This window comes from Peromyscus leucopus, chromosome 12 (assembly GCF_004664715.2).
Source record: "Peromyscus leucopus breed LL Stock chromosome 12, UCI_PerLeu_2.1, whole genome shotgun sequence".
Taxonomy (NCBI): Eukaryota; Metazoa; Chordata; class Mammalia; order Rodentia; family Cricetidae; genus Peromyscus; species Peromyscus leucopus.
The window spans coordinates 76,280,480-76,307,590 of record NC_051073.1 but is presented as its reverse complement, the minus strand read 5'-3'; the positions used below and the strand labels follow the sequence as shown (position 1 = coordinate 76,307,590).

Below are 27,111 nucleotides of genomic sequence, written 5' to 3'. Positions count from 1 at the left end.
TTTGGGCTGGGACTGAACATTAAAGGCTTTTCCTGTTCTTGTCTAATTGAATTCCAGAGAACTGTACGAGCATGGTCTGCAGCAGGTGGGGAGGTCCTTGTTCTCCTCTAAGGGGGTAGTTGGGATTAGGTCATTAGATGTGGGGGAGGGTCTCGTAGTCTGTGTTTCACTGCTGAGATTTTAGGTGTGTGAAGGGATTGAGAACCAGCGGTTAAGGGACACATACAGAGTCAAGTTCAGAATTCAGTAATTCTGGCTCCGAGACCAGCAGTCGCCACTATTTTAAGCAGTTCTTTTCCCTGAGAGAAAATGAGGCAGAACTGGAAGAAACAAAGAAGAGGACTAAGGACAGCCGAGGACAGAGTATATGCCTCTGTTTATCTGCCAGCAGAGCGTGTGTCCAGTTTTCCTTCCTATTTCCCACTAGTTTTCCTCAGCTCTGCTTTCACTCTCCATTCCTTATCGAGAGGTTGGAAGAGAGCGTGACTGCTTATAGTCCCGGAGGAAGTGCTCACCACAGACAAGAATGTTATCACAGAAGAGCATCATTCTTGACACTGTCTCCTTCATTTCCTTGGACCTGCCTGCTGCTTTTCTAAAATCCTCAGCAACTTTCCTGTAGAAGCAATGAAACAATAATCGTTTCTTATGGCTTCACAGCAAAGAAAGTATGCCAGAGTGGACATTCTGTGGAAGAGCCAGAGTGTCTGGTTTTGCCTTGAGTTTTAATAGCACAGTTAAATTTCACTTGTTTGTAGGTGACAGATGTTTGGACAATGCTTTCTAACAAATGCATTAAAATTTGCTAAAAAGCCCAGAAACCAATGGCAGACACCATGAAGTGTCTAGACTAGCAGTCTGGGTTAGATCTGGCCTTTTAAAAATATCTTTGTTTATCACAGAAACCTCGCAGGAAGACTGAGTGTGTCTGAGCACTGTTAGGTTCTCTGTGAAACAGGTCTGAGTCATTAAGACAGTAACCCTGTACTTCTGGAAGGCTTGTGCAGTTCCAGCAGGTGGCACCTAGTGCGTGGGTTCTCACCTCCACGGGGTAGATAGAGGTATCTCCCTCCTGCAGCCTTATCTTCCATTTCCCTTTGCCCTCAGTGTGCTCTGGTGATGGATCTCTTTGAAATGTTTCGTTTCCGTTGAACTGAAACCTGGGTTTACGGACTGTGCGATAATTTGAATGTTGCATGTTTTCTCTTTTCCCAGAACCAATACCTGACTGTAACCACAAATGCTAGGAACATCACTTAATCCCATTCAGCATCTGTCACTCCCATAGATAAACCAAGCTCGTCACTTACACCCTTCAGAGTATCCCTGCGTTTTTCTCTGAACTTTTGAACTGATTTCTTTTCTCTCTCTCTTTTGATCTTTTCTCCATGGATTCAAAAGGAAAAGGTATAGTAAATTTGGTATGCATGAATAGTTCTTTTTCTTTTCAGCTTTTTAACATTGAAAGAGAGTATTGTCAATTACACTTAATGCCTTCTTATTGAAAGAAAAATAGCTACCTAAAAATTGGTTAATACAGGCATTTGTGAAAATTAAAAATGTATGCATATTTTCAATGCTTTATTTTAGCTGAAAATATGGAACTATTTTAGGCAGGTTTCAGTATGTTCTGTTTCCTCCAACCTTTTAATACAGCCCTGAGCTTTTTCTTGAAGTTTGTGTCTGCCAATGGAGGTGTACAGCAACATGTTTTTGTCATAAACTTTATCAATAATGAGTCCCATAGAATTTCAGCACCTGTCAGCTAATCCATGAGTACAGAATTCTAGATTCTAATGAAACTTTGCCTCGGTGTTCTATTTACTATTATCTCGTTGATCCCCAGTTTCTTGATACTTTTGTAGAGCAACTCTCCTTCCCCAGGCTCTTCTGAAGCCTCTCCCTGGTGCCCACGGCAGCCACAGCTCTGTTGGTGCTCTGGTCTGTCAGTTAAAGTACGCTAACTTCACAGTGGCATGGATGCCTGGGAATGAACAGACTGCCAGTCAGCCATGGCATGGACTCAGGTTGCCTTGGCTAGAAAGCCTCACAGGAGGAGTAAGGTTTGGCCGTATGAGCCGCTCAGGTAAAAGCACACCTGCTATTTTGTATCAGATGTGACAAGCGCTTTATGATGAGGTCCCCTGTTTAATTTTCCCTTGGCCCTAGAGCTTATCACAGTATGAGTAAGTAAACACAGCATCTGAAAATAACACAGCGTGGGTGTGGTGGCAGCCGGATCTCTGTGCGTTCGAGTCCAGCCTGGGCTACAGAGTGAGCTCCAGGACAGCCAGGGCTACACAGAGAAACCCTGTCTCAAAAAAACAAAAAACAAACAAATAAACTAATAAATAAAAATAAAATAAAAAACAAAGCACCCCCCCCCCCCCACACAAATTAAAAAATAGCACTGTGACTACTGGCAGGCTAGGGTTAGACTTATCACAAGTAAATTTGATTCCTTGTGGAACTCTTGAAGTATGTTCAGCTTTAGATTTTAGGCTAGCATTTGTGACTTCATTGCTGCTTCTCACATTACCGTTAAGCGAATCATGAGGTCTACCCTAAGCAAAGTGTGCTTTGAGCGTTCCTTATCCAAATGCTTGGTGTCCGGAGTGCTTGAGATTCTGAGTCTTTTGCATTTTGGAATATTTGCTTAGACTTTGCAGGTTGAACATCTCTATCTAAAAGTCTAAAATTCAGAATGCTCCAGAAATATAAAGTGTTGCAACGTCAGTTTGATGGAGCTCAGCAAGGACTGGATTTTGCAGTGCTTTAGACTTTAGTTGTTTGGATTAGGGATGCTTACCTAGTACTAATAAAAAAATAAGTGTAATTCACTGCAGTGGAAAGTGGCCCCCCCCCCTTTTTTTTTTAAATGCTTTAGGACAAAGTATCACTTTGTATTTCTGGTTACTCTGGGACTCACTGAGTAGACCCAGTTGGCCTTGTGGCAATCCTGCCCGTGTCTGGGTGTTGAGATTACAGGACACCTTACCCGGCTTCTGTGTTTTTGTGATTCTGGACCTAGAGTCCTCTTAATTTTTAAACTGTATTATTGTTGCCAATAATCACTTGCATTCGTGTTACTTGATAATTCTGGGATTGTTCATAGACATTTGTTGTTCAGACTTTAAACTCTGAGAAGCATGCAGGAAAAGCAATGGTCTCGTTTTAGATTTCCTGGCTGGATCACCTCCTTCATAACGTCAACACTTTTAAATACTAAGTTGACAATGTTAACCAGATGTAAGTTTATGCTGCTTTGTGTGTGAAAGTGGATGAATTTACTATGAATTTAGCACATTTTTTCAGTGTTAGACAGAGGAGGCTCCAGAATGCAGGGGAGAACAGAGCCAGCTTTCTTTATAAATTAACGACTCAGCGGGAACTCAGCGGGGGCCTGGGCTGAGTTCTCTCTCACCCTCGCTCTTCTTCCTCTGTGTAAGCCCTCTTCCCCTTCATAGTCACCGCCCTCTTCCCCTTCATAGTCGTCACTGCCCTCTTCCCCTTCATAGTCACCGCCCTCTTCCCCTTCATAGTCACCGCCCTCTTCCCCTTCATAGTCGTCACTGCCCTCTTCCCCTTCTTCATAGTCACCGCCCTCTTCCCCTTCATAGTCACCGCCCTCTTCCCCTTCATAGTCACCGCCCTCTTCCCCTTCATAGTCGTCACTGCCCTCTTCCCCTTCTTCATAGTCACCGCCCTCTTCCCCTTCATAGTCACCGCCCTCTTCCCCTTCATAGTCACCGCCCTCTTCCCCTTCACAGTCACCGCCCTCTTCCCCTTCACAGTCACCGCCCTCTTCCCCTTCTTCATAGTCACCGCCCTCTTCCCCTTCATAGTCACCGCCCTCTTCCCCTTCATAGTCATCACCGCCCTCTTCCCCTTCACAGTCACCGCCCTCTTCCCCTTCACAGTCACCGCCCTCTTCCCCTTCACAGTCACCGCCCTCTTCCCCTTCACAGTCACCGCCCTCTTCCCCTTCACAGTCACCGCCCTCTTCCCCTTCACAGTCACCGCCTCTTCCCCTTCACAGTCACCGCCCTCTTCCCTTCTTCATAGTCACCGCCTCTTCCCCTTCATAGTCACCGCCCTCTTCCCCTTCATAGTCACCGCCCTCTTCCCCTTCTTCATAGTCACCGCCCTCTTCCCCTTCATAGTCACCGCCCTCTTCCCCTTCCTTCATAGTCACCGCCCTCTTCCCCTTCATAGTCACCGCCCTCTTCCCTTCATAGTCACCGCCCTCTTCCCCTTCTTCATAGTCACCGCCCTCTTCCCCTTCACAGTCACCGCCCTCTTCCCCTTCACAGTCACCGCCCTCTTCCCCTTCTTCATAGTCACCGCCCTCTTCCCCTTCATAGTCACCGCCCTCTTCCCCTTCATAGTCACCGCCCTCTTCCCCTTCATAGTCACCGCCCTCTTCCCCTTCATAGTCACCGCCCTCTTCCCCTTCATAGTCACCGCCCTCTTCCCCTTCCTTCATAGTCACCGCCCTCTTCCCCTTCCTTCATAGTCACCGCCCTCTTCCCTTCATAGTCACCGCCCTCTTCCCCTTCCTTCATAGTCACCGCCCTCTTCCCCTTCATAGTCACCGCCCTCTTCCCCTTCATAGTCGTCACCGCCCTCTTCCCCTTCATAGTCACCGCCCTCTTCCCCTTCTTCATAGTCACCGCCCTCTTCCCCTTCTTCATAGTCACCGCCCTCTTCCCCTTCATAGTCACCGCCCTCTTCCCCTTCATAGTCGTCACCGCCCTCTTTCCCTTCATAGTCGTCACCGCGAGCTGGGACTGCTTGAGAGGTTATTTCAGCCGACCACTCCCCAAGCGGGGCAGATTCATATGGACTACAGACTGTGTAGCTCCCGTGTTAGGAGAAACCCACTCTTCTTTCCATGGACTAGCTACTTCTACTGAATTCAGACAGGTTACCCGCAGCAAGCTTAGCATGCCATAACAATAGGATGTCTAGATACAGAATAAAGATGGACAGATAGCTTTGTGGAGTCAAGTAGATTGTGTTATATGCAGTCCATCTCCTGCCGCCTTCTTCGCTACTTGAAAAATACCGCGTGTTTTCAGTGGAAACCTGTTGAGTTGGTCCTTTATGACGGACTGTTCTCTACATTGCATAGACAAGGTAGGGAGGCTAAGGGGAAGGAAGAAAAGCCCCCCAAAAACCGTCTGTGTGTACAGTTGCAGTGTCTGTGACTCTTCAGTAGAGGGGAAATCAAAATCAAGGCTTCACAGGCATGACGCCTTGTCAGGGACGTTATAGAAACAAGATAAAAACACTGAAAACAACCGAGGGGAATCTCGAGAATCTTCTCACTGACATGGACTGTAGGAGTGACCAAGGTTGCTATTGGGTTTCTTTCCTCTCTTGGCTAGTTTTTGTTATGTAGGAGCTGTAGGCAGGGAAGCGTAGGCATTCCGGCTTTTCTTTGGACAGGGTCTCATGTAACCCAGACTGGCCCTGAACGTGTTAGGTAGCTGAGGATGGTCTTGAACTCCTGATCCTTCTCCCTCTGCTTCCAAGTATTGGGGTCATAGGCCTGCACCGTGCATAGGTTTTTAGATACGTCTTTCCCTCTTCTTTTTTCTCTTGCTACTCTCGTAGAGTCCTTTTTCTTAAGTCATACACTATCTATTTGATTGGATTTCCCTCTTTTCCTGCTTTGTCTGCCACATAAGAGTACTTAAGCTGGGCAGGGGTGACACACACCTTTGATCCCAGCACTCGGAAAGGCAGAGGCAGGCGGATCTCTGAGTTCGAGGCCAGTCTATTCTACAGAGTGAGTACCAGGACAGCCAGGGCTACACAGAGAAACCCTGTCTCCAAAAACCCCAAACCAAAACTTACATTGAGATTTGTGGAATCTAAAACAATTGCAAGTGTTAGTACATCAGAACCCGTAAGGCTTGGATCTCAAAGCAGGGCTGCAGAAGGTCTTAGCAGGTACTGTTTGGACGCCACCCTGTGCCTGGAAGGTAGGCAGCCCAGACCTGGGGACGTATGAGTTAGTGTGAAATTTCGCTGTCAGTTCTTTGTTCTCCTACGTTTGGCCCGTCTCTTGCCTGTACACGTGACTCAGATTAATAGTACACATAGAACACCGTTGTCCAGTCACGGCCAGTTTGTGATCAGGTGTGCATAGTCCTCTAAATGTATAAGGTAGATCATGGAAAACCCAGTCATAGACAGTATCAGTAGAGCAAAAGAAACATGATGTCATGGTTGGATGCAAGAAATTCTCGAGTAAAAGGTTTTAATAAGGGTTAAATTAAAGTTAAAAATTAGGTAGGGGAAGGCTAGTTTGGATGAATGTGAAAATTGTAATTATATAATTCTGGATGTGAAATAAAGGTAAGACTTCTAAAACACATGAGACCTTGTGTATTTGTGGTTTATTCTTTTTGAATATTTGCCTTGGGAGTTAGAAATCTAAAATAACTTAAAAACTATTGAGTATTTTCTGTGTGCCAGATGGAGTACAGCCATTGATTGTCTCAGGCCGCTTGTGTGTCGTTGCAGCCAGTTTATGAACACAGAATTATTCATACAGTGTTCATTTTGGATGGGAATGAGTACTTAGCCTAGTGCTGCTTACTGTACCCAAGAGCAGCCTCCAGGCTCTTTGGTAACAGGCAGGTAGCTCTTAACGGACGTAGCCGGATCTATCCTAGTGAAAGCCACTGGGATAACCATCAGGAGAGGTGTTCGGGTCTTGGCCCTCAGAGAGGTAATACCAAATGGGGGTGGGGGGTGGGGGATGGGGGGGGGTGGGAGGACGGGGACACAAAGCACATGCAGGCTGCCCGGGAGTGACGGAGGCGCAGTAGGGCAGGGCCAGCCCCAGGCTCTGCACTGTTGGCTTTTTGTTCCTGGAAACAGTTAACTTTGATAGTCACACTTTCTTATATTTAAAAATTATTAAGGATGTGTTTATGGTATGAGTGTGCATGCGGTTGCTGTGGAGGCTAGAAGAGGTCTTCAGATGCCCTGGAACTGGAGTGGTAGACAGTTGCCAGCTTCCCTGTGGGTGCTGTAAGCCAGACCTGTTTCCTCTGTGGGAGCAGCAAGTGCTCTTAACCCCCGAGCCATTCCTGCAGCCCCCATTCATTTTTTTATCTCATTGTTTTCAAGTAGGATTATCATGAACTCTGTACAAAATGAGCTTTGCCTTTAACTTGCATTTAATTGTTTAATTATTAGGTAATAGCATTAAGTAAATATTTGAATACTTCCTAGGAAAACCTAAACACATTTTTTCTAAGGTAATTTAACTGTTTACTCCAAAATTTTGCTTTCACTATTCAGTTCATTTGCTTGGTCAGTCTTTTCCATGAGGCTAGCATAAATGGACATTTAAATAAATAATTTTCTTTTTAAGTCTATTTTTATAACAAAAATGTTGTTTTCTGCATATAGGTGTTTTTACCTGCATGTGTATCTGTGCACTACGTGTGTGCAGTGCTTGTGGAGGTGTCAGATCCCGGGGACTGGAGTTTCAGACTCTCGTGAGCTGCCATGTGGGTGCTGGGAACTGAACCTGGGTCCCCTGGAAGAACATCTGGTGCTCTTAACCACTGAGCCAATTTTTAAATTAGTACATTTTGAATTTTGAAGTTTTCAAAGACAGTGAATGCCCTTTGGTGCTGAGTACAGCTCAGTGGGTCAGAGCATACCCTCTGTGTGTGTAAGAGGATGTGAGCTCAAGTTCCCAGCACCCAGGTAGGAGCTGGCTGGCTGAGCCTGCCTCTAACCCAGTGTTGGAAGGAGAGGACAGGTGGATCTCAGGAACTTTCTGGATAGCCAGCGTAGCTGAACAGCAAACTTCAGGTTCAGTGAGAGACCCCATCTAAAGAAAAAGAAAGGACGAGCAATATTGGAAGATGCCTAACATCCTCCTTGGCCTCTGCATATGAATGTATAGGCATCTACACCTGCAGTCATAGACAGACATATACATCACACATGTATGCACACACTCACTGACATACACCACAGACCCCACCACACATACACACACACACACACACATGCCCCACAGACAAAGTGGTATTCCCTGTATCCTAACATATTAGAAATAGGAAAGAAAATTCAGCTGTAGGATGAAGCGGCTTAGAGTTGGTTTGTTTAAGAAAATGTGTCTTCTTAGGAATCTCTGTCTTGTCACCAGCAAGTTTTGAGTTACGTTGTCTTGTAGGTCTCACTGATTCATCTCAGGGTCTAATTCACTTGCCCTCTCTAGACCAGAACCAAGCACTGCGGCTCTGCCTGGGCAGCACGAGCGTCGGGGGACAGTACGGAGCCATCTCTGCCCTCAGCATCAACAACGACTGCTCAAGACTTCTTTGTGGCTTCGCTAAAGGACAGGTAGCGTGACCCTGAAGTACAGTCCGAGTGTGTGTAGGAAGTGTATCGAAGAGCAAGATACGTGTTCCATGTTGTGAAGTGATACATCTAGAGGTGATATGCCTGTTAGTGCCAGCCTGGGGTCTGTTAGTCTGACCTTTGTCTTATTTAGATTTTTAAAATAATTGTTAGTAACTGATTACGCAGCTTTCATATTCAATGGTGTTTTATCTTAGTAGACGGCTTTTATATTCTCTTATGGTAGTAGTCCATAATTGTGGTACTTTTATTTATTTTTTGATGTGTGTGTGTGTGTGTGTGTGTGTGTGTGTCTGTGTGTGTGTATCCTTGGGGTGTGCACATGTGTAGAGTCTGAAGAACAACTCCAGTCATGCTAGACTAGTGAGCCCCAGGGATCTTGTCTCCACCTCCCAAAGCTGGAATCACAAGCCCATATGCCATAGCACCTAGCCCCATTTTTTTCTTAAAGATTTATTTTTTCTATCTATCTAATTTATTTTTAAAAAGTTTTTTTTTTCATTTTTTGTATCAATCCCAGTTCCCCTCCCTCCCCTCTATCTATCTATTTTTTGTTGTTTTTCAAGACAGTTTCTTTGTGTAGCCCTGGCTGTCTGGCTGTCCTGAAACTCGCTCTGTAGACCAGACTGGCCTTGAACTCACAGAGATCTGCCTGCCTCTGCCTCCCGAGTGCTGGGATTAAAGGCGTGTGATCTATTTTATTTTAATTATGTGTGTGTGTTTCTGTACGGGTTTGTGCACACAAGCACAGGCGCCAGCTGAGAATGGAGGCATTGGGTCTCCTTGGAGTTGGAGTTGGAGGCTCTTGTGAGCTTCCTGTGTGGGTGCTGGGCAATGAACTTGGGTCCTCCTGCAGGAGAATCGTGCTCTTCACTGCCGAGCCGTCTCTCCTGCTCCAACACTTGGCATTTTTGAAGTTCTCGGGACTGAACTCAGGCTCTCGTGCTTACGAAGCAAGCGTTTTTACAGCTGAGCCGTCTCCCCTGACCCCCTTGGCCCCTTCTAAACGCACCGTTCCCATTGCTGTGTTTCTGGACAGTTGTTTTGACATTCCCATCTTTGTGTGATGGGTCACGGTTTTTCTCATTCTCTGATCTTTGCATCACAGCTGCTTTGCTCTGATACCTTTTGTATGAACTTTTAGTCAGTGCTCAACAGATTGACTTATCAGGAATGACAAAATGGAAGTGTTAAGTGGCCAGGCAGAGGGAGGGCAGGGGAAGTTGAAATGGAAATAAAGGTCCAGTGCTCTAATGGAGTCTCAGCTTGTAACTGTGTTTTAACTTGATGGCTTTCTCCCTGCAACGTTTATAGACAAGGAATAGGTTATTTCAGCCAAAAGGCAGATGCTTTAGTCCAAAAAAGCAATCCATGTGTTTTTAAAGCCTTTGCCTGTCTTACAGATCACCATGTGGGATTTGGCCAGCGGGAAACTTCTCAGGTCAATATCAGATGCTCACCCTCCAGGGACAGCCATCTTGCACATCAAGGTGAAAACTTCTCCTCCTCATGTTAACCGTCTTTGTTATGCCTCTGTAGCCACATTAAACATTCTGATAACCAGACACCCCGTGCATTTATTTAACACGAAACTGAATATTAGTTGATGACTCCAACAAGATATTTTCTCAGTTAAGAACCAGAGATGGGCCAGAAGATAATCAGCTTCAGGTTGTACTGAAGTCTAGCAGCAAAAGGGACGACTTGATCTGATCCCATAGTCGGGGTTTGGCAGCCGAGAAGCAATACCCTGCTAAAAACTCATATGGAGATTTTAAACACTCTCTTCACCTTGTTCAGTTGGCCAAGATTTTATTGCCTAGGGGTGTATGGCTGCCCGTTGTTGGCAAGTGCTTGAGGCTCCAGGCACCAACTGTGGAAGAGCCAGGGCTTGGATCATAGTTAGAAGTGAATCATTTGGTTTATTTTCTCTGCGGCCGCTAAAGGAAAAGCATTAAGGTCACCGTGTTGGGTTTTTTTTTTCCTACTCTCAGGCCTAAAAAACATAAAACTGACTGAGGTAACAGGCTTCATTTAGAGTACATGCGAAGCCTGCCTTTTCATGCTGGCAAGCCCGTGTTCAGAAGCATAAAAGGTAAAGGCTATATCAAGGGGACTCTAAAACCAGCTCTTCTAGATTTAATCATGTGCATACTTGGTTGCTTAGCTATGCGGCTCTCTTATCCACACACATGCTTTTTAAAGCCCGTAGCATCTGGAGTTTATATATCTGCATCTAGGTTAGTTACAGAAAGTCTTGTGTGACAAAACAGCATTGAAGCATTTAGGAACGATGAAAACAGCCAAGACAAGTTAGCCCTTCCTCTCTCGGTGCGTGAAGCTGATTTATCTCGACCTCTTTTCTACAGCACGTGCCAGCCTCTAATGTGATTGTTGTCTGCGCATGTTTTATCTCTCCTAATAGATTAAGATCTTTGAAATCAGAATCTATCTGTCATTTATTTTTGTGTTTTGCCCATAGTAACTGCTCAATAAATGTTTGCTTGAAGTAATAACTAGCCTCTTTATAGGGGAAAAAAAAAAGAAGAAGTTACTGGGTGGGACAATAAGAAACAGAAGAATTCAAGGCAGAGAAAAGAGAAGGCTGCAGCTGAGATGGAGGTGCAGCTCCAGGAGCTGTGTCGTTTGGGAATGATTTGAAAGTGGGCTGTGCAGACCCTGGCAGGAGAGGAAGGGGGGTATATGCGTCAGTGTTACTTGAGTCCTGGACTAACATCTACTTGCCTTTGAGTAACTAACTCATCATTCTCCAGCCAGTCTGATATTATCACCAGCAGTCCAGGCTTGGATCCTGTGTACGAGTGTATGTGTATGAGTCTACAAATGTTTGTACCAGTTTTAAAAGTACATACGCAAAAAAGAGAAATGAAACAGAAACATGAGTTCTCTGTCCTTTCCTGCACGGGATTGGATATCACATGTGCTTCTCCTCTTGGCAGCTGCTCATCTAGGCTTTGAGAGAAAGGTTGGGGACATCTTTGTTAAGTGTGTGGGGGCGGGTGGGTTGAGGGAGTGTTGTATCTCAGCTCTCTCTGAGTAAAAGTGGCTCATTCAGAATGATTCACTAACTTTCAGGCTTTCTAAGGCAAGTCCCTGTAAATGTTATAAATTCCACCATTTGCTTTTGCATCCAGTAGCATTTACCATAACACACCTGAACATCAGGCTGCATCATTGTGAAAGCTGTTGCTTTGAGTTTTCCAAGTTACAATCATTCAAATACATTCCTAAAAATGGTCAGGGAATACGGGGCAGTGGTGGTGCACGCCTTTAATTCCAGACTCAGGAGGCAGAGGCAGGTGGATCCCCGTGAGTTCAAGACCAGCCTGGTCTACAAAGTGAGTTCCAGACAGCCAGGGCTGCATAGAGAAACCCTGTCTTGAAAAATAAAAACAAAACAAAAAAGTCGGGGAGATACCCATTTAGGAAGAGTCACTTACTCAAACAAGTTTATTTCCCAAAGATCCCAAGAATCTTACTGCAAAGTCATCGACTTCCGTGTATCCCCACGGTGTCACAACTTAATACCAAGTTATAAACCTAATGTGATAACCAAGCCAGGAAATCAGGGTTTTTATCAACTGAAGTTAGTTTTTACTTTTATCCTGATGAAAGGTTGTTTTACTTTTTTAAAAAACATTATTTACTGTGTGTGTATGTTGTGGGGAAGGGCATATGTTATCCAGAGCTTGTGGAGCTCAGAAGGCAACTTGTGGGAGTCAGTTCTCTACTTCACCGTGTGGGGCCGAGAGGCTAAGGGCTCTTGCTGTCCTTGCTGAGGAACCAAGTTCGATTCCCAGCACCCACGCCAGGCAGCGTACAGCTGTCTGTAACTCCGTCTCGCTGTGTGAGTCCCAGGGGTAGAATGCATGTTCTCAGGCTTGGTGACGATGCCTTTGCCTCTGAGACATCTCGTCACCCTCTTTGCTTTTTGAAGGCCTTAGTTGTTTTGAAGATCCTGAGCTAATATCATTGGAAGGACAATTTTGTACTTTTAAAGAGATGAACCAAATCTGAGTTATTTCATGTGCTAAGTGTATATTTTGTTTTCAGAATTTATATTTTTGTCCCCACGATCTATTTTTAAACACTTGTCTTGTTTGGTTAATATTTACAAGACAATAAGCTCCTTCTCTGTTTAGTTTACAGACGACCCGACTCTTGCGATCTGCAACGACAGCGGCGGCTCCGTGTTTGAACTCACATTTAAGTAAGAGGCTAACAGACCCTTGTTGGAAAATGGAAAGATTAGCCGGTTAATGGCTGGAAATTGAACAGGGAGAGGCCTGGAAAGGCCAGGTGTTTGCAAATAGGTTCTGGCTGTGTTATAGTTACTTAGGGAGCTTATAAGACACGTGGGAGTCTAGGCCTGGTCTCCATGATTTTATCTCAGGTCTGAATTGGGATTCTAGACTTGGACTCCCCTGGGAGACTCTTCCATGCTCCCAGGTTAGAAACTGTTCTGCATGGTTCACTAATTTTAGTTTGGGCTCCAGGCTCACTGGGTAATGGCAGGTACGAAAAGGGGTTTCTTGCCTTCAAATTGTCCTGTTTTACTTGTTAAATAGGAGTAAAAATTCTCTAAGTACCTGCAAGAGTATTTGTGAAGCCAAGGTTTAAAAGTGTAGAACACAAAACATAATGTGTATTTTGTTTCCGTAAATTCTCAAGGTTAATGTCTGTATTTGTTTCCTAGGTTTTTCATAGTTTCTTAGATACTAGGCACAAAGTAATTGCTGAAACAACATGAGTCATTTACCCAGCTAGTGTTTATTGAACATCACCTGTGTGCAGATATTTGTCTAGACGCCAGAGTTAGAGTTATGAACCGGTCAGAGTCTGACTAGTTGGAGTGAGCATCGGGAGACAGGTACAAGCCGGAAAATAAATGCCCTAATTGGGTAGATTTGAGTGGTGTGAGGAGACAGGCCGTTGTGCTGGCTTGCACTTGACCGTAGTAAGTCAGGAAGTAGAAGGTGATATTTGAGAGGAAAGAGCTGAGACATCAGAGTCAGTGAATGAAAAGCCTAGTGGAAGGGGGCAGTCACCCCAACACAAGGCACCTGTGGGGGCGCGGAGGAGCCAGGGTGACGGTGGCAGGAGAGGAGTGAAGGGGAGAGCCGGATCCCACAGAACTGAGACCTGGGTCAAGAGTTTGGACTTCATTTCCACACAGCGGGGTCAGTGGGGTGTTGTTACTAGAGGGGCAGCAGGTGTGACTGTGCCGTGACGAGAAGCTGTCCCGTGGAACGTGTAACTAGGGGGGCTGGCTGGGCAGTCGGGCTGGCTGGGCAGTGGGGCCGGGGGACTCGCGTCCTGGGTTGTCACTGAATTGATGACGAGTGTCTTGTGTGTTCAGGAGAGTGATGGGAGTGAGGACGTGTGAATCCAGGTGTCTCTTCAGCGGCTCCAAGGGTGAGGTTTGCTGCATCGAGCCCCTGCATTCCAAGCCCGAGTTGAAAGATCACCCCATCACACAGTTTTCCCTGTTGGCCATGGCATCTTTAACAAAGGTAGGCACCTTTAGAAGACAGAACGCTTAACTTTTAGACACTTGGAACAGTTTGAGGATTGCAAGGTAAATATTGAAAATAATATATATTTTCTCCTGTAGATACTGGTCATTGGGTTGAAACCATCCCTGAAAGTATGGATGACCTTTCCCTATGGACGGGTGAGCATGACTCTGTTTTGTTGGCAAAAGAAAGGACAAGTCCGGAGGATGGAGGGCGTGATCTGTGGGGTGATTCTGTGCAGTTGTCCAAACATACAGCTATAGAATGGAAGTGAGCTCCCAAGGGCACTGGCTTAAGAACACCAAGCAGGGTAAAGTGGCATGCTAGGTTGTGCTTTGGTGTCTTTAATTTAGTTTTAAGCCTTTCTTTCATGAACAGCATATTTAGCTTGTTTCTAACCTTGTTCGACAGTCTCTGTATATTGCCGGCCTGATTCTTTGTAGTTACACCCGCTCTCGGGCACGCATTTTCTCAGTTTCATTCACGGCTCTTTTGAGGTCAGTAAAATGTCCTCGTGGGATGTAACACTGATGGGCAAGCTGGTGCATTGAATGCAGCCTTGCCGCAGTGTCCAAGAACACTGAGTGACAGCTGCTTTGTGTGAGTGAGGGCTGAGCTGAGTGACAGCTGAGCTGAGTGAGGGCCGAGCTGAGTGAGGGCCGAGCTGAGTGAGGGCCGAGCTGAGTGAGGGCCGAGCTGAGTGGCGGCTGAGCTGAGGCAGGGGTATGCTCGTTGTCTGCTTCTTTGACACCATGAGTGAGCATACCCCACGGTAAAGCCCGTATGAATTAGTACTACGCATGCTTTCCATGGGTTCTGTCTCTGATATATGTCACTTTAGAAGTTGTTATTTTTCAGGAAGTGCAAATGGTGTCATAGGTTTTGCATCCGTGGATTTAACCAGCCGCAGATGATTATCAGAAAAGTTTAGGTCCATACTGAACGTGGACAGACATGTTTCCTTGTCATTGTTTTCTAAATGATAGCATCTGTGCACATAGCATTTACATTGAATGGTAAAGTATTCTAGAGATGATTTAAAGTGCATGGGACAATGTACATAGGTTATATGTAAATACTTTGCCACTGTATATAAGGGGTAAGCCTGGAATACATTCCCTATGGACGTCCCTTTCCCTTTCCTTTTGTTCTTGATATTGTTTGTAAGAGAGTTGGGGGTCTTCTTCGGAAGGACATTGATGAGATGCTGTTGTCTTAGTCACTGTTCTACTGCTGTGAAGAGACCAAGACAACTTATGAAAGAAAACATTCAATTGGGGGCTTGCTTACAGTTTCAGAGAGTGAGCCCATGACCATCGTGGTGGGAAGTGTGGTTAAAGATAGGCAGGTATAATGCTGAAGCAATAGTTGAGAGCTTTACATCGGATTCCCCAAGATGAAAGCAGAGAGAGAGAGACAGACAGACAGACAGAGAGACAGAGAGACAGAGAGACTGGGTCTGGCATGGATTTTTGAGACCTCTAAGCCCTCCTCCAGTGACACACCTCCTCCAACAAGGCCACACCTCTTAAACCTTCCCAAACAGTTCCACTAAGTGGAGACCAAGCATTTAAGTATGTGGACCTGGGGTGGGGGTGCAGTTCTCATCTGAACACCACAGCCATGGAGAGGGACGACACAGAGCCATAGCCAGATAGCAGCGCCCGGACATGGAGGGAGATGGCTCTTGTTTTCTTGTTGGCGTTCTGTTGTATCTGGGCACTAGGAGAAGCAGGCCCGTCCTTCCAGAGGGCAGATGGGTAGAGATTATCAGTAGCATTTCTCAGGTTAGCTTCATTGACTCACTGAGGTTTTGATCATGAGATTTGCATCTTTTTGAATGTTTTACTGATGTTTCATTCATGAACATTTTCAAACACATGTTTAAAGAATTTTAATGAAAGACTAGCGTTCTTGCCATCTAAATCCTTTTACCATTTTACTGTATTTCTTTTATTATATATCTGTGCATCTATCCATCCTTCTACCCACCAAGATATTGTAGTTTTTTAATGGGTTTCAGAGCAAAATACAGAAACAAGCACCTTCTGTTTTGGGCATTCAGCATGTATATAATTAGCTAGAGTTTCATATTTGTTTAGGTTTTGTTGGTGTAAATCCATATATGATAAATATACAGATCTTGAGTGTACATTTGCTGAAGTTGGGCAGATGCATGTATTTCTCTAACCCAAACCCTGATGAAGATGGCAAACATGACCGTCAACCCAGACACTTCCTGTGACCCTTCCCACCCAGTCCCTGCTCCCTGGGAGCCTCGTGGGAGCCGGGGAAGGTCTTAGCAGAGCGGGTGCTGGTTCTTCAACAGATTCTTACTTTGTCCTTTACTTGTCAGCTGTGATGAGTGTTTCCCGTCTCTTCTTTGACTTAGATGGATCCGTCCAGTGTTCCGTTGCTGGCCTGGCACTTCGTGGCAGTGAATAACCATGTGAATCCCATGCTTGCCTTCTGTAGAGGAGACGTGGTTCATTTTCTCTTGGTAAGCCTCGATCTGTGGTGGGGCTACAGTAAAGCTTCAAGTGTGTGTGTATATACGTGTGTGTATATATGTATATATGTGTTCAAATATATATATGTATTCACCAGATTTTGATGGTAATTTAATGTTGTGTCAAAAAAAAATCTATTGTCACTGTCAAGTCTTTGGAGAGAGTGTGTGCGAAGCTTACTTAATTTGTATTTAAGGCTTTCATGTTAAAAATGGAGAAAAACTTGACCTCTCTTGGTTTCTTAATCTTCATGGTTTAATTCTTTGGTTCCTTCTCTTTCAGCTAACAAATAATTAATGGTTTGTCTGTATGTGTGAATGGCATATGTACGATTGTGAACATGTCTGTAGTAATGCAGTCTGTACATGTCGGTGTTTTTTTTTTTTTTGGTTTTTCGAGACAGGGTTTCTCTGTGTAACTTTGCACCTTTCCTGGAACTCACTTGGTAGCCCAGGCTGGCCTCGAACTCACAAAGATCCGCCTGCCTCTGCCTCCCGAGTGCTGGGACTAAAGGCGTGCGCCACCACTGCCCGGCCCTGTGTGTTTATTTGTTAGAGAGCAAGGGCCGTTTGCGCAGAAGCCAGTGAATGAAGTATAAAGCGTTCTTTCACACAGCTTAGGCACTGTCTGAATAGCAAAGCCAGGGTTACTGCTGCAGAGGACGGTGAAGGTGCTCAACGATTTGATGAGAGTCTAAAGTTGTTAATAAGAGCACATAGAGTGCTTAGAGAGGTCTGTGCATCGGAGGGAAGGCAGTGAACTTCAGTCACAGAGCTAGGCATGTGTCTGTGTCTCCAGACACCAGTGTCCTGCTCAGTGAGGCCAGCCAGGAGCCTCTCAGTGCCGCCCTCCTCCCATGCGCTCTGTCACAGTGGCCGTCGACTCTCCCCCATGTTGTCTTCACTTCTTCCTTTTGATCCCATCATGGTTGGTCACCTCCCAGTGTGAACTGCATACATGTTTGTCCTAGACTCCATGGTGGCTTCCCACCCGGTCCCTTTACTCATGCAGACATCTCTGTCAGCAAAGCTCTGTGCGTCTGTCGCGTGTCCCGGCCCATGGCCAGTGCTGTCTGCTCCGCCTCCCTGTCACGACAGTGAGCACGCGCCTAACATTCTCCCGCACTACGCCGGAACCCAGTCTAGGAGCTGACTCTCCCGTTCGGCCAGCACTGGGCAGCAGCTGTGTGTAAAGGCTAGCTGGTGAATGTTTATAGAGCTAACGTCAGCAGAGTGTAAAATGGAACATACGGGAAGTAAACTTTTAGTGGGATGTAGTCATGTTCAGTCATCTATAATTTATTTATTTATTTATTTATTTATTTATTTATTTATTTATTTATTTGGGACAAGCTCTCATGTAGCCCAGGCTGGTCTCAAACTCACATCGTAGCTAAGGCTGAGCTTATGCTCCCGTTTCTCCCGCCTTTCCTTCTCAAGTGCTAGGATTATAGCACGCACCACCGTGCCCAGCTCGCATGTTGTTTGATCGCTTTCTCACTGCGGAGGTAGAGTTAAGCGGGTCTGGCAGGCTACACGATCTACAGAGCGTTTTACTGTACAGCCCTTTACAGGAAAGTTTGACATCCCGCCTCTAGGTACGGTTGGCTTGCATTGGCACTGGGGAGATGTTACAGGTTCTAGGTAAATGAAATGGTAAAGATGTAATTGAAGTGCAGTTTTAGGATCAGTCTGGAACTAGCACACATAATGGCTTTTCAGAGGTAGAGGATTGGAGGTGCATGGTGTGCTTAAGCAAATACATTTTAAAAGAAAGGCAAGCCTCTCATCATACAGGGTCTAGGATCCGAGGGGCGTGAATTAGAGGCATTACCTCTCTACACGGTAGAGTCAGGAAAGAGAAGAAACCTTTCATGTAGATTTCAGATTTCAGCATGTGATTCAGATTTCAGCATGCTGAGTTGGAAATCAAAGAGGGACTCTCAAGTGTTGCACCAGATGCCCAGTGAGCAGACAGCAGGGCGAAGAGCAGATGACCGTTTCAGGACAGAGAAGGCAGAAGGCTGAAAACCACAGGAGCTCTGCGTGTGAGCTGCGAACGTCAGTGCAAGGCCGGCTTCATTTGGACTCACATTTCAGACGTTTGGTCCTTGGGTCAGCTGACCCGTGGGGAAGGTGCTGCATCGTAGTGGGTGCATAGAGTAGGGCAAAGCTGCCCACCTCGTGGTGGGGGGTGGAGAGAGGGAGGGAGGGAGAGGAAGAGAGAGAGAGAGAGAGAGAGAGAGAGAGAGAGAGAGAGCGCACATCTACAGCAACCTGACTTCCATCCAGGAAGCACTGTGTCTTGAAGTTGCTACCCCCCACCCCCCACCTCCACCTCCCACCCCCACCCCCCACCCCCACAGTAGTGTCACAGGCCAGTAACCAAGTCCTTAGCACACGGACCTCTGGTGGAGACATAACTAAACCCCAACATGTGATTTTTCTGGACGCTCACGAAAGGTGAGAGAAAAGAGAGGCAACCGGAAAGGCGGTTCTTGTAAAGACGCATGGAAGGGGAGGAGAGGGGCTGAGGGACAAAGCCTCGGGGGCAGAATCAGTCCTGAGGTGATGGTGGGGGTAACAGTGCTAGAGCATGATCCAGGAAGGCAGGCTGGAGAGACGAGCACCGGACACAGTGGCCTGCCAGGGCCTTGTTCGATGTCTGATTAGCAGTGGATGGGGTGGAACCTCCATGGCAGAGCCTGATGAAGAAGTGGGTCTCTAGAAGAGCAAAGTCGTGCGACCATGGCGCTGGGCTGTGAGGGGGAGGGTGGTTAAATATGTCGGTGAGAAGTAAGTCCAGGGAAGTCTTTTTAGGGAGCGTTTTTATTTTTGAAGACGAAGTCAGAAATATGTTTGAGAGCAAGAGAAGGAAGCAGATCTGTAAAAGGAGCAGTGGACGATGCCAGCAAGGGAGGAAGGACATGAAATGGGCGAGGGCTGTACCAGGAGTAGGTGGTGCTGGCGTTGACCTGCCCAGTTCAAGACACTTTGTACCTGCAGCACCGACTTGTGCTTGGTGCTGCAGGCGTGAAACCGAGAAGAAGCAAGGGGCCCCTTCCTCACGGGTCCGGCCCTGCAGCTTCACAGGTGGCCAGAGCTCATGCCGTCACGGGCAGGTGACACGGTGAAGCGGGCACTGTTTGAGGTCAGCCAAGGGGTGGGACTAGCGGCGAGGAAAGGCGCTGAGACTAGAAGACAGACATCTGGCGCACTACCGCAGGCGCGCAAGAAAACGCGGGCGGAAGTGGATGCCAGCACCCCAGATGCTGACACTGCCTGTCAGACGAGCCTGTGCGTGGCCATTCTTCTCTTCAGGTGGAGACCACGCAGCGGCTGAGGTGTCTTCATTTCTATAATAATTTCTCTGTCAGTATTTTTGGTTTGTACTGAATGGGAATCGTATTCTAGGTGGAGTATACATTTTAGAAAATTCTTTCCAACAATGTTGGATATCCAGGCTGTTTTCTCTCTCCTCATCAGGTTAAGAGAGACGAGTCAGGCGCAATACACGTTACCAAGCAAAAGCACCTTCACCTGTACTACGATCTGATCAACTTTACTGTGAGTATTATTTAAACCCCGTCCCGTTTATTTCATGTCGTTGTTCCGAATCCCAGGTGTATTAAAGCTTCCAGGGTTCCTGCCGTTGGCCAGGGCCATCAGGGCCCACGTTAATGCGTACGCTCACTGTGAAGTGCCGTGCTGTGGCATGAAGTCTGACTTTGGTGTGGTGCCAGGTCCTTGTTGCCTTCTGCCCAGAGTCCTGCCGAGCACTGGCAGGGAAGATAGGGTTTTCTTGAGGGTTTTAATACCTCACGCGGGAGTCTGGGTTCCAGGGAGCTCAGGTCTCTTCAGAGTCATGGCTACAGAGCTTTGTGTGTAGATACGTTTGCACGTGTGAGCTTCTCTTAAAGGATTTAGCTTGGGTTGCCTGTTCTTTTCTTGTGACTTAAACTTTGCCAAATTTTTACCTTACTTCTCAGTCCTCAGGGTGCTTTAGTTTAAAAAAAATGAGACTTTTTTCTGTGTCAGATTTTATGTTTTGTTTTTCAGTAGTGGGTTGATTTTTAAGAACAGTGTGTTTTATGTTTCCGCATTTACCATTGCTCGTTTTAGCATCTAATAGCTGACGTCTAGTGAAACATTGTATATATCATGAATATAACTGGCTTTAATTATAGTATAATGGCTCATTTGTCCAGTAAAAAGCCTGAAAAACTTTTCCCTTCAATTTATTAGTGTATAATTTTTTAGGATATAGTTGGCATAGTCAGATTTTAAGATATAATATATGGTACACAAACTTAGTTGCATTTTTTCCAGCCAAGTTTTCCTACGTTGCTTCAGTTGCCCTGGAGCTTCTGGGCTCAAATCTTCCTCCTGCTTCAGCTTTGCAGAGGCCAGGGCTCCAAGTGTGTACCGCCATGCCTGGCCCACATCGCTCCTGCCAGCTCACTCCCACTCCGTTAATTTAGAGACACAGGCTGAGCGCCCTGCCATAGTTACCTTTCTATCTACTGCCGTGACAGCACCGTGACCAAGGCAACTTAGAGAAGAAAGTATTTAATGAGGGCTCACAGCAGTTTCAGAGAGAGTCCAGGACCGCCCCGGTGGGGAACATGGCAGCAGGCAGGCATGGTGCTGGGGCAGTGCCTAAGAACTTAACAGCTGGTCCACAAGTTGGAGGCAGAGAGAGAACTAACTGGGAATGGTGTGGAATTTTGAAACCTCAAAACCCATCCCCAGCGACACACCTCCTCCCACAAGGCCACACCTCCTAATCCTTCCCAAACAGTCCCACCAGCTGGGGACCAAGCACTCAAATATAGGAGCCTGTGGGTACTGTTCTCATTCAGACCACCGCACATCCCTCTTCTGAAAATACAAAAGCTGAAGTGCTCCAGCATCTGAAACCTTTTGAGGACTTGCATGGTAGCACAACTGGAAAACTCCACCCTTGACATCATGTAATGGATTGCAGTTAAAGTGCAGGTGCAGTAAAACTGCTGTGTGAATTAGTCCGGGTTCTCTAGAGCGGTGGTTCTCAACTTGTGGGTCTCGACTCCTTTGGGGGTTGCGTATCAGATAATCTTCATGGCAGATGTTTACATTATGATTCATAACAGTAGCAAAGTTATAGTTATGAAGTAGCAACAAAATAACTTTATGGTTGGGGAGTCACCACAACATGAGGAGCTGTATTAAAAAGCCGCAGCGTTAGGAAGGTTGAGAGCTACTGCTCTAGATGAACCGCACTGATAGAATGAATATATATGTAAAGGGGATTTATTAGGATGGCTTGCAGGCTGTGTTCCAACTAGTCCAACAATGGTTGTCTACCACCAGAGCGTCTAAGAATCCAGTAGTTGTTCAGTCCACAAGGCTGGTCTTTTTAAAAACAGGCATGATTTCAGTGCCAAGAATTGTCCTCTGACCATCTCGGTTTGTGAGGTTTAAGTTGCTGTCTTGGTTCTCTAATATAAAAAGTTGAAATAAATTTGTTGTTGTACTGAGGTCGTTTGTGCCAATATGCCTTTGAAAAACAGTCTTGTAAAAACACAACATTCTGCAACGTGTTAGTTCTTAGCCCTCCCTTAGACCAGCAGGATGCCATCGGACACTGTGACACCCAGCACCCTTTTCCCTGGGCCATGGCAGAGCTGCTCTTCCTTTGACTCTGTTACGGTTGAAGTTATTACATGCATGAGGTCCTCGATGTCACTTTCTGAGTGGCAGAGCCCCTTTGTCCTGAAGGGTTTGGACCGGTCCTTACTTCCCTTTTGTTCTGTGCTTGAATTGCAGTGGATAAACTCACGCACAGTCGTGCTTTTAGACAGCGTGGAGAAGTTGCATGTGATTGATCGGCAGACGCAGGAGGAGTTGGAGACAATGGAGATCTCAGAAGTCCAGCTGGTCTATAACAGCAGCCACTTCAAGTCACTGGCCACGGGAGGAAACGTTAGCCAGGCTCTGGTGAGTGCCGTCCTTACCCCAGCAATGCCCTCATCACTGGGGTGTTTGCTTGTTTGTTTGTACTCAAGTTTTTCTGCCTTGGTGTCTTGAAGTGGGTATGAATGTGTTTGTAAGGATTCAGGATTATGACCCCAAGCAGTAATTCTTCTTACTTAATACCAAGGAGTAGGCTGGAGAGATGGATCCAGGGTTAAGAGCACTTTCAGAGGACCTGGGTTCAGTTCCCAACCCTGATTTGTCAGCTGACGACTGATCTGTAATTCCAGTTCCAGAGGGATCTGACGCCCTCTTCTGACCACCATGGGTACTGCAGGTACATGGTGCACACACATACATGCAGGCTGAATACCCATGACACATAAGATAAAAATAAATCTGAAAAAAAAAAAAACCCAAAAAACAAAAAACCCTAAGGCGTTTTAACTTTTATACTTAAGGAAAAAAATGAAACAGTTTTTGTGAGAGAGAATTTGTAAAGGAATTGAGCTGTTGACAATAAATAAGCCTAGTAGGTTTAAGGGAAGAATAACTGGAGACAGGTAGCCTCAAGGCTTTGGTAGCAGTCTTAGTTAGGGTTTCTGTTGCTGTGGAGAGACACTATGACCATGGCAATAAATGTTTATAAAGGAAAACATTTCATTGGGGCTGGCTTACAGTTTTAGAGGTTTAGTCCTTTATTGTCATGGCGGGAAGCAAGGCAGTGTGCAGGCCGACATGGTGCTGGAGAAGGAGCTGAGAGTTCTGCATCTGGATCCAGAGGCAGAGACTGTGAGCCACATTGGGTGTAGCTTGAGCAGATGAGACCTCCAAGCCGCTCCCACAGTGACACACTTCCTCCAACAAGGCCACACCTCCTAATGGCGCCACTCCCTGTGGGCCAAGCATTCACACACATGAGCCTATGGCGGCCACTCGGCCACTTCTATTCAAACCACCACAGAAGTAAGTATTTGGGAGATATGCCAGGGGCTGGCCAGCTGTGGTAGCTTAGGACATTAGAAGGCAAAGATGGCTTGGAGAGGAAGGAAAAAGATGCTTTAGGAACTGAGACAGGAGCATAGAGGAGGAGGATATAGTTCATATTGGTATTCATGTTACTGTAGAAAGGCAGCTATGATAATGCCTTAAGCAATTTATGTCAGTAGTGTGTAGATAAACACTGTGAATTTGTGTTCACCTGTTTCCCTAAGCCATTTATCTTTAGGATAAGAGGACTGCTTTGATATGTCTGTGGGAAGCTTCTTATAAGCAAGAGTTCTAATGACCATCTTTAATGGTGTCAGCAGCACAATCTGGGTTTTGCTTCAGTCTTTCTCCTGTTTGTAACTTCAGGGCCCACACTGTACATGAAGGGTGTTCTAGCCACACAGTGTATAGAACAGACCATGCAGCATGCATAGAGCACGCTAAGGCAGCCGCAGGCAGTGTCTCAAATGCAGGCATTTCCTGCGGTGGGATGGCTATCTGGGCTGGAGAGATGGCTCAGTGACTAAGAGCACTGGCTGCTCTTATAAGAGACCTGGGTCTGAGTCCCAGCACCATATGGTAGCTCACAAATACAACATAATTCCAGTTCCAGAGGATCCAGTGCCCTCTTCTGGCTTCTTTGGGCAGTAGGCATACACACAGTACACATACATTCATGCAGGCAAAACATTCACACACACAAAACGAAATGAATCTTAAAAAGTTAGATTTTAGAAGTTAGATTTTAAACCTGCACTTTTAGCCAAGACAGAGAATGGGGAATTAGATTTACTTTCTTGCTTAAAATACTGAAAAAAAAGACCCCCCCCCCAAAAAAAAACAAAAACAAAACAAACCCACCACTACTACTAATTAGGAACAAGGGGTTGGGGAATTTTTTTTTTTTTTTTTTTTTTTTTTTTTTTTTTTTTGGTTTTTCGAGACAGGGTTTCTCTGTGTAGCTTTGTGCCTTTCCTGGGACTCACTTGGTAGCCCAGGCTGGCCTTGAACTCACAGAGATCCGCCTGGCTCTGCCTCCCGAGTGCTGGGATTGGGTTGGGGATTTAGCTCAGTGGTAGAGCGCTTGCCTAGCAAGCTTAAGGCCGTGGGTTCAGTCCTCAGCTCCCCGCTCCCCCCCCCCCCCCAAAAAAAAAAACAAGGAAGAAAACAGAGAGTTCTCAAGACACTGGGCCCAGCAATGATGGATGACAGATCTTAGACCAAACAGGAAACAAATGAGATGAACTTGTTAATTCTTTACCGTCCGGCCCTCTGATTTCCTGGCTGTGGCTTAGGGAAGAGGAACAGAACCTGGTGGACACTGCCACTGAGGAAACAGAGCTGAGGGTACAGGGAAAGCAAGGTGGTTCATGTCTGCGGACGGTGCTGGAGAGTTGCCTGGAGTCTTCTGCTGGACAGCTGTTCAGCATGTGTGTAAGGAGCCTGCTCAAGGACGGGAAGAGCCACTAGAGGCCGAAAGGGAATTATATCCAGGGCACCCACCGGCTGTACTTTCTGCTTGCTTAGACCAGCCAGACCAGGCGCTGCCAGGACACTCGGGGCCACTGCACCTCAGTAGTTGCCCTTGAAACAGAGAACATGCTGGACTGGTAAACACTGAAAAATCTTAAAAGCAGATGAGACGGCATCAGACTGGGGTTGGAGGTACGCTCAGTAGCACAGTGCTTCTCCGGCGGAGGCCCTGGGTCCAGCCCCTAGAATACAAGCAAGCAAGCACACCCCAGAGGGCAGGAGCCGAGCAAGTAAAACCCAAGGGTATCAACGTGGAAATTCCTGTGCACCACCAAAGTACAGAGCTCAGACTGGACAGGGAGAACCAGTCAAGACCGGCTCAGCCCTGATGCAGAAGTTGGGATGAGCAGACAAGGGTGCAGCAGGTTTTGCCCTGTTCTTTTGTTTCGTATTAATGTTCTTAAAGTTCACATATAATGGTTTCATCACGGTGTCTCATCCATGGACGTTGTTACGCTTCATCCCCATTCTCTCCCCACTCCCCGTCTCCAGCTGTTCCTTCTGCTTCCGTAGTACATGTCATTTTCACCCTCATTTCCCACCTCCCTTAAGATCTCTTCTTGTCCTCTCATGATCCTCTTTGTAGTTTTGTGACTTAGGAGCACACATAAATACACACACACACACACACACCTACATTTTAAATTATGTTCTGCATATGAGAGAAACCATGTAGTTCTGATCACATTGAGTCTGACTTATCTGACTTAACATAATGATTTCCGTTTGCATCCATTTTCCTGCAAATGCCATGATTTCATTTTTCTTTATGGTTACATAAAACTCCCTTATGTCTACGGACCATCCTTCATCCGTTCATCTGTTGAAGGACACCTGGACGGGTTCCATTTCCTGGCTGTTGTCGGTACTGTGACACCAGACATGGATGTGCAAGTCTCCGTGTTGTGTGCACATTAGTGTAACCCTAATCCTTGTGTTCATAGAGTAGAGGGAAGACGTGGGGTCAGAGATCCAGTGGTGAACACGACAGTGCTTGGATGAAAGCAGAGCCTCTGGAAGGGATGGAGGGCAGGGTCGAGAAGCAGAAGGAAAGATGAACGAACTTGATGGAAACAATGCAAGATGGGGTTTCCTGGAGAAACCTGTGGTGCCAGTGTTAAGGTGTGCAGTGTAATGACAGACAACACCACAGTCTGGTGGCCGTGGTCAGAGCAAGCCAGTCATGAAGATCACCTGGCAGAAACTGGCCAGAAAGCGTCTTGGCCTCTTAGTTTTGTCTCCCCAACCCAAGGCCTTGCGCTTCATAGGCAAGCGCTCTACCACTGAGCAAAATCCCCAACCCTTCATCTTGGCTTCTTTTGCAACAGTTTTAGTCCGTAAGCCTTAGGAGATCCTGCTGCCAGCACTTCCTGTCAGGTGGTGCCGTGAGGCCACATCCAGGTGCCATGCAGCTGGGCCATGCTGCTCCCTGGGGGACACAGCTATGCATCGTGAGGTGTGTGTTAAAGGAGCTAGAAACTGTCCTGTTTAAGAACGCAGTGAGTGCCTCAGAAGTCTGCTGTCTGTCATGGGGAGGGAACCCCTCGTTCTTGAGGTGCTATCTAGGCTGCTAAAGGAGGAAAACACTCAATAATAACCCAGCTGTGACACCTGAACCACAGCAGTGACCAGCAGGACAAGGTGTCCCTAAAAGTACAGTAGTGGCATTCATATCTTGGTGGCAACCAGCAGCTGCCTAACTTGACGTAAGACGCGCTGGAGGAGAGGGAGATCATCCCTGGTACTGAAAAGCTAGTCAGCCACCTGTGGCTAGTGAAGGCCTAGATCTCCGGGGAGAGCCGGTTGCCACCCCCACACCAGTGCGTTCCTAACTGCTTCCCGGTCTCTGTCATTATGCCCCAGACAGGTGTAGCTGTGACCTGGAAGTAGTGGGTTGCAGTGGTTTGCAGTTACATTGACAGTTAGCGTCTTCTCTTCCCTTGCACGCTATCTGAGAAAGAAGAAGGCTGTTTATGGAAGTGGGGATGACTTCTGGAACGTTGTCTTTTCAGTCACTCCACTGACAATCAAGCAACAGAGTTTTTTCTTATTTGCTGATAGGTTAAAACCATATTGACCTAAAATGTTTCTGCATTCAGCATTCTTTTACAGTTATTCATTTACTTATTATTTATGTGTGTGCACCACAGTGTATGTGTGGAGATCAGAGGACAACTCTGTGGAGTCAGG

General features: G+C 46.4%; 1 protein-coding gene across 7 annotated transcripts in view; it reads left to right on the top strand.

Moving 5' to 3' along the window:
- Nucleotides 1-27,111, top strand: part of Vps8 (VPS8 subunit of CORVET complex) — a 237,908-nt gene that overhangs the window by 43,198 nt on the left and 167,599 nt on the right. For 6 of the 7 annotated variants that reach the window (XM_037209870.1, XM_028859197.2, XM_037209872.1 and 3 more), the window contains exons 8-16: nt 1,402-1,407; nt 8,255-8,379; nt 9,801-9,887; nt 12,561-12,628; nt 13,778-13,931; nt 14,033-14,092; nt 16,327-16,434; nt 19,930-20,010; nt 22,252-22,422. In XM_037209870.1, the coding sequence (XP_037065765.1) occupies nt 1,402-1,407; nt 8,255-8,379; nt 9,801-9,887; nt 12,561-12,628; nt 13,778-13,931; nt 14,033-14,092; nt 16,327-16,434; nt 19,930-20,010; nt 22,252-22,422 (860 nt within the window). The remainder of the gene's footprint in view (nt 1-1,401; nt 1,408-8,254; nt 8,380-9,800; nt 9,888-12,560; nt 12,629-13,777; nt 13,932-14,032; nt 14,093-16,326; nt 16,435-19,929; nt 20,011-22,251; nt 22,423-27,111) is intronic. The other variant, XM_028859198.2, reaches the window with a different exon arrangement.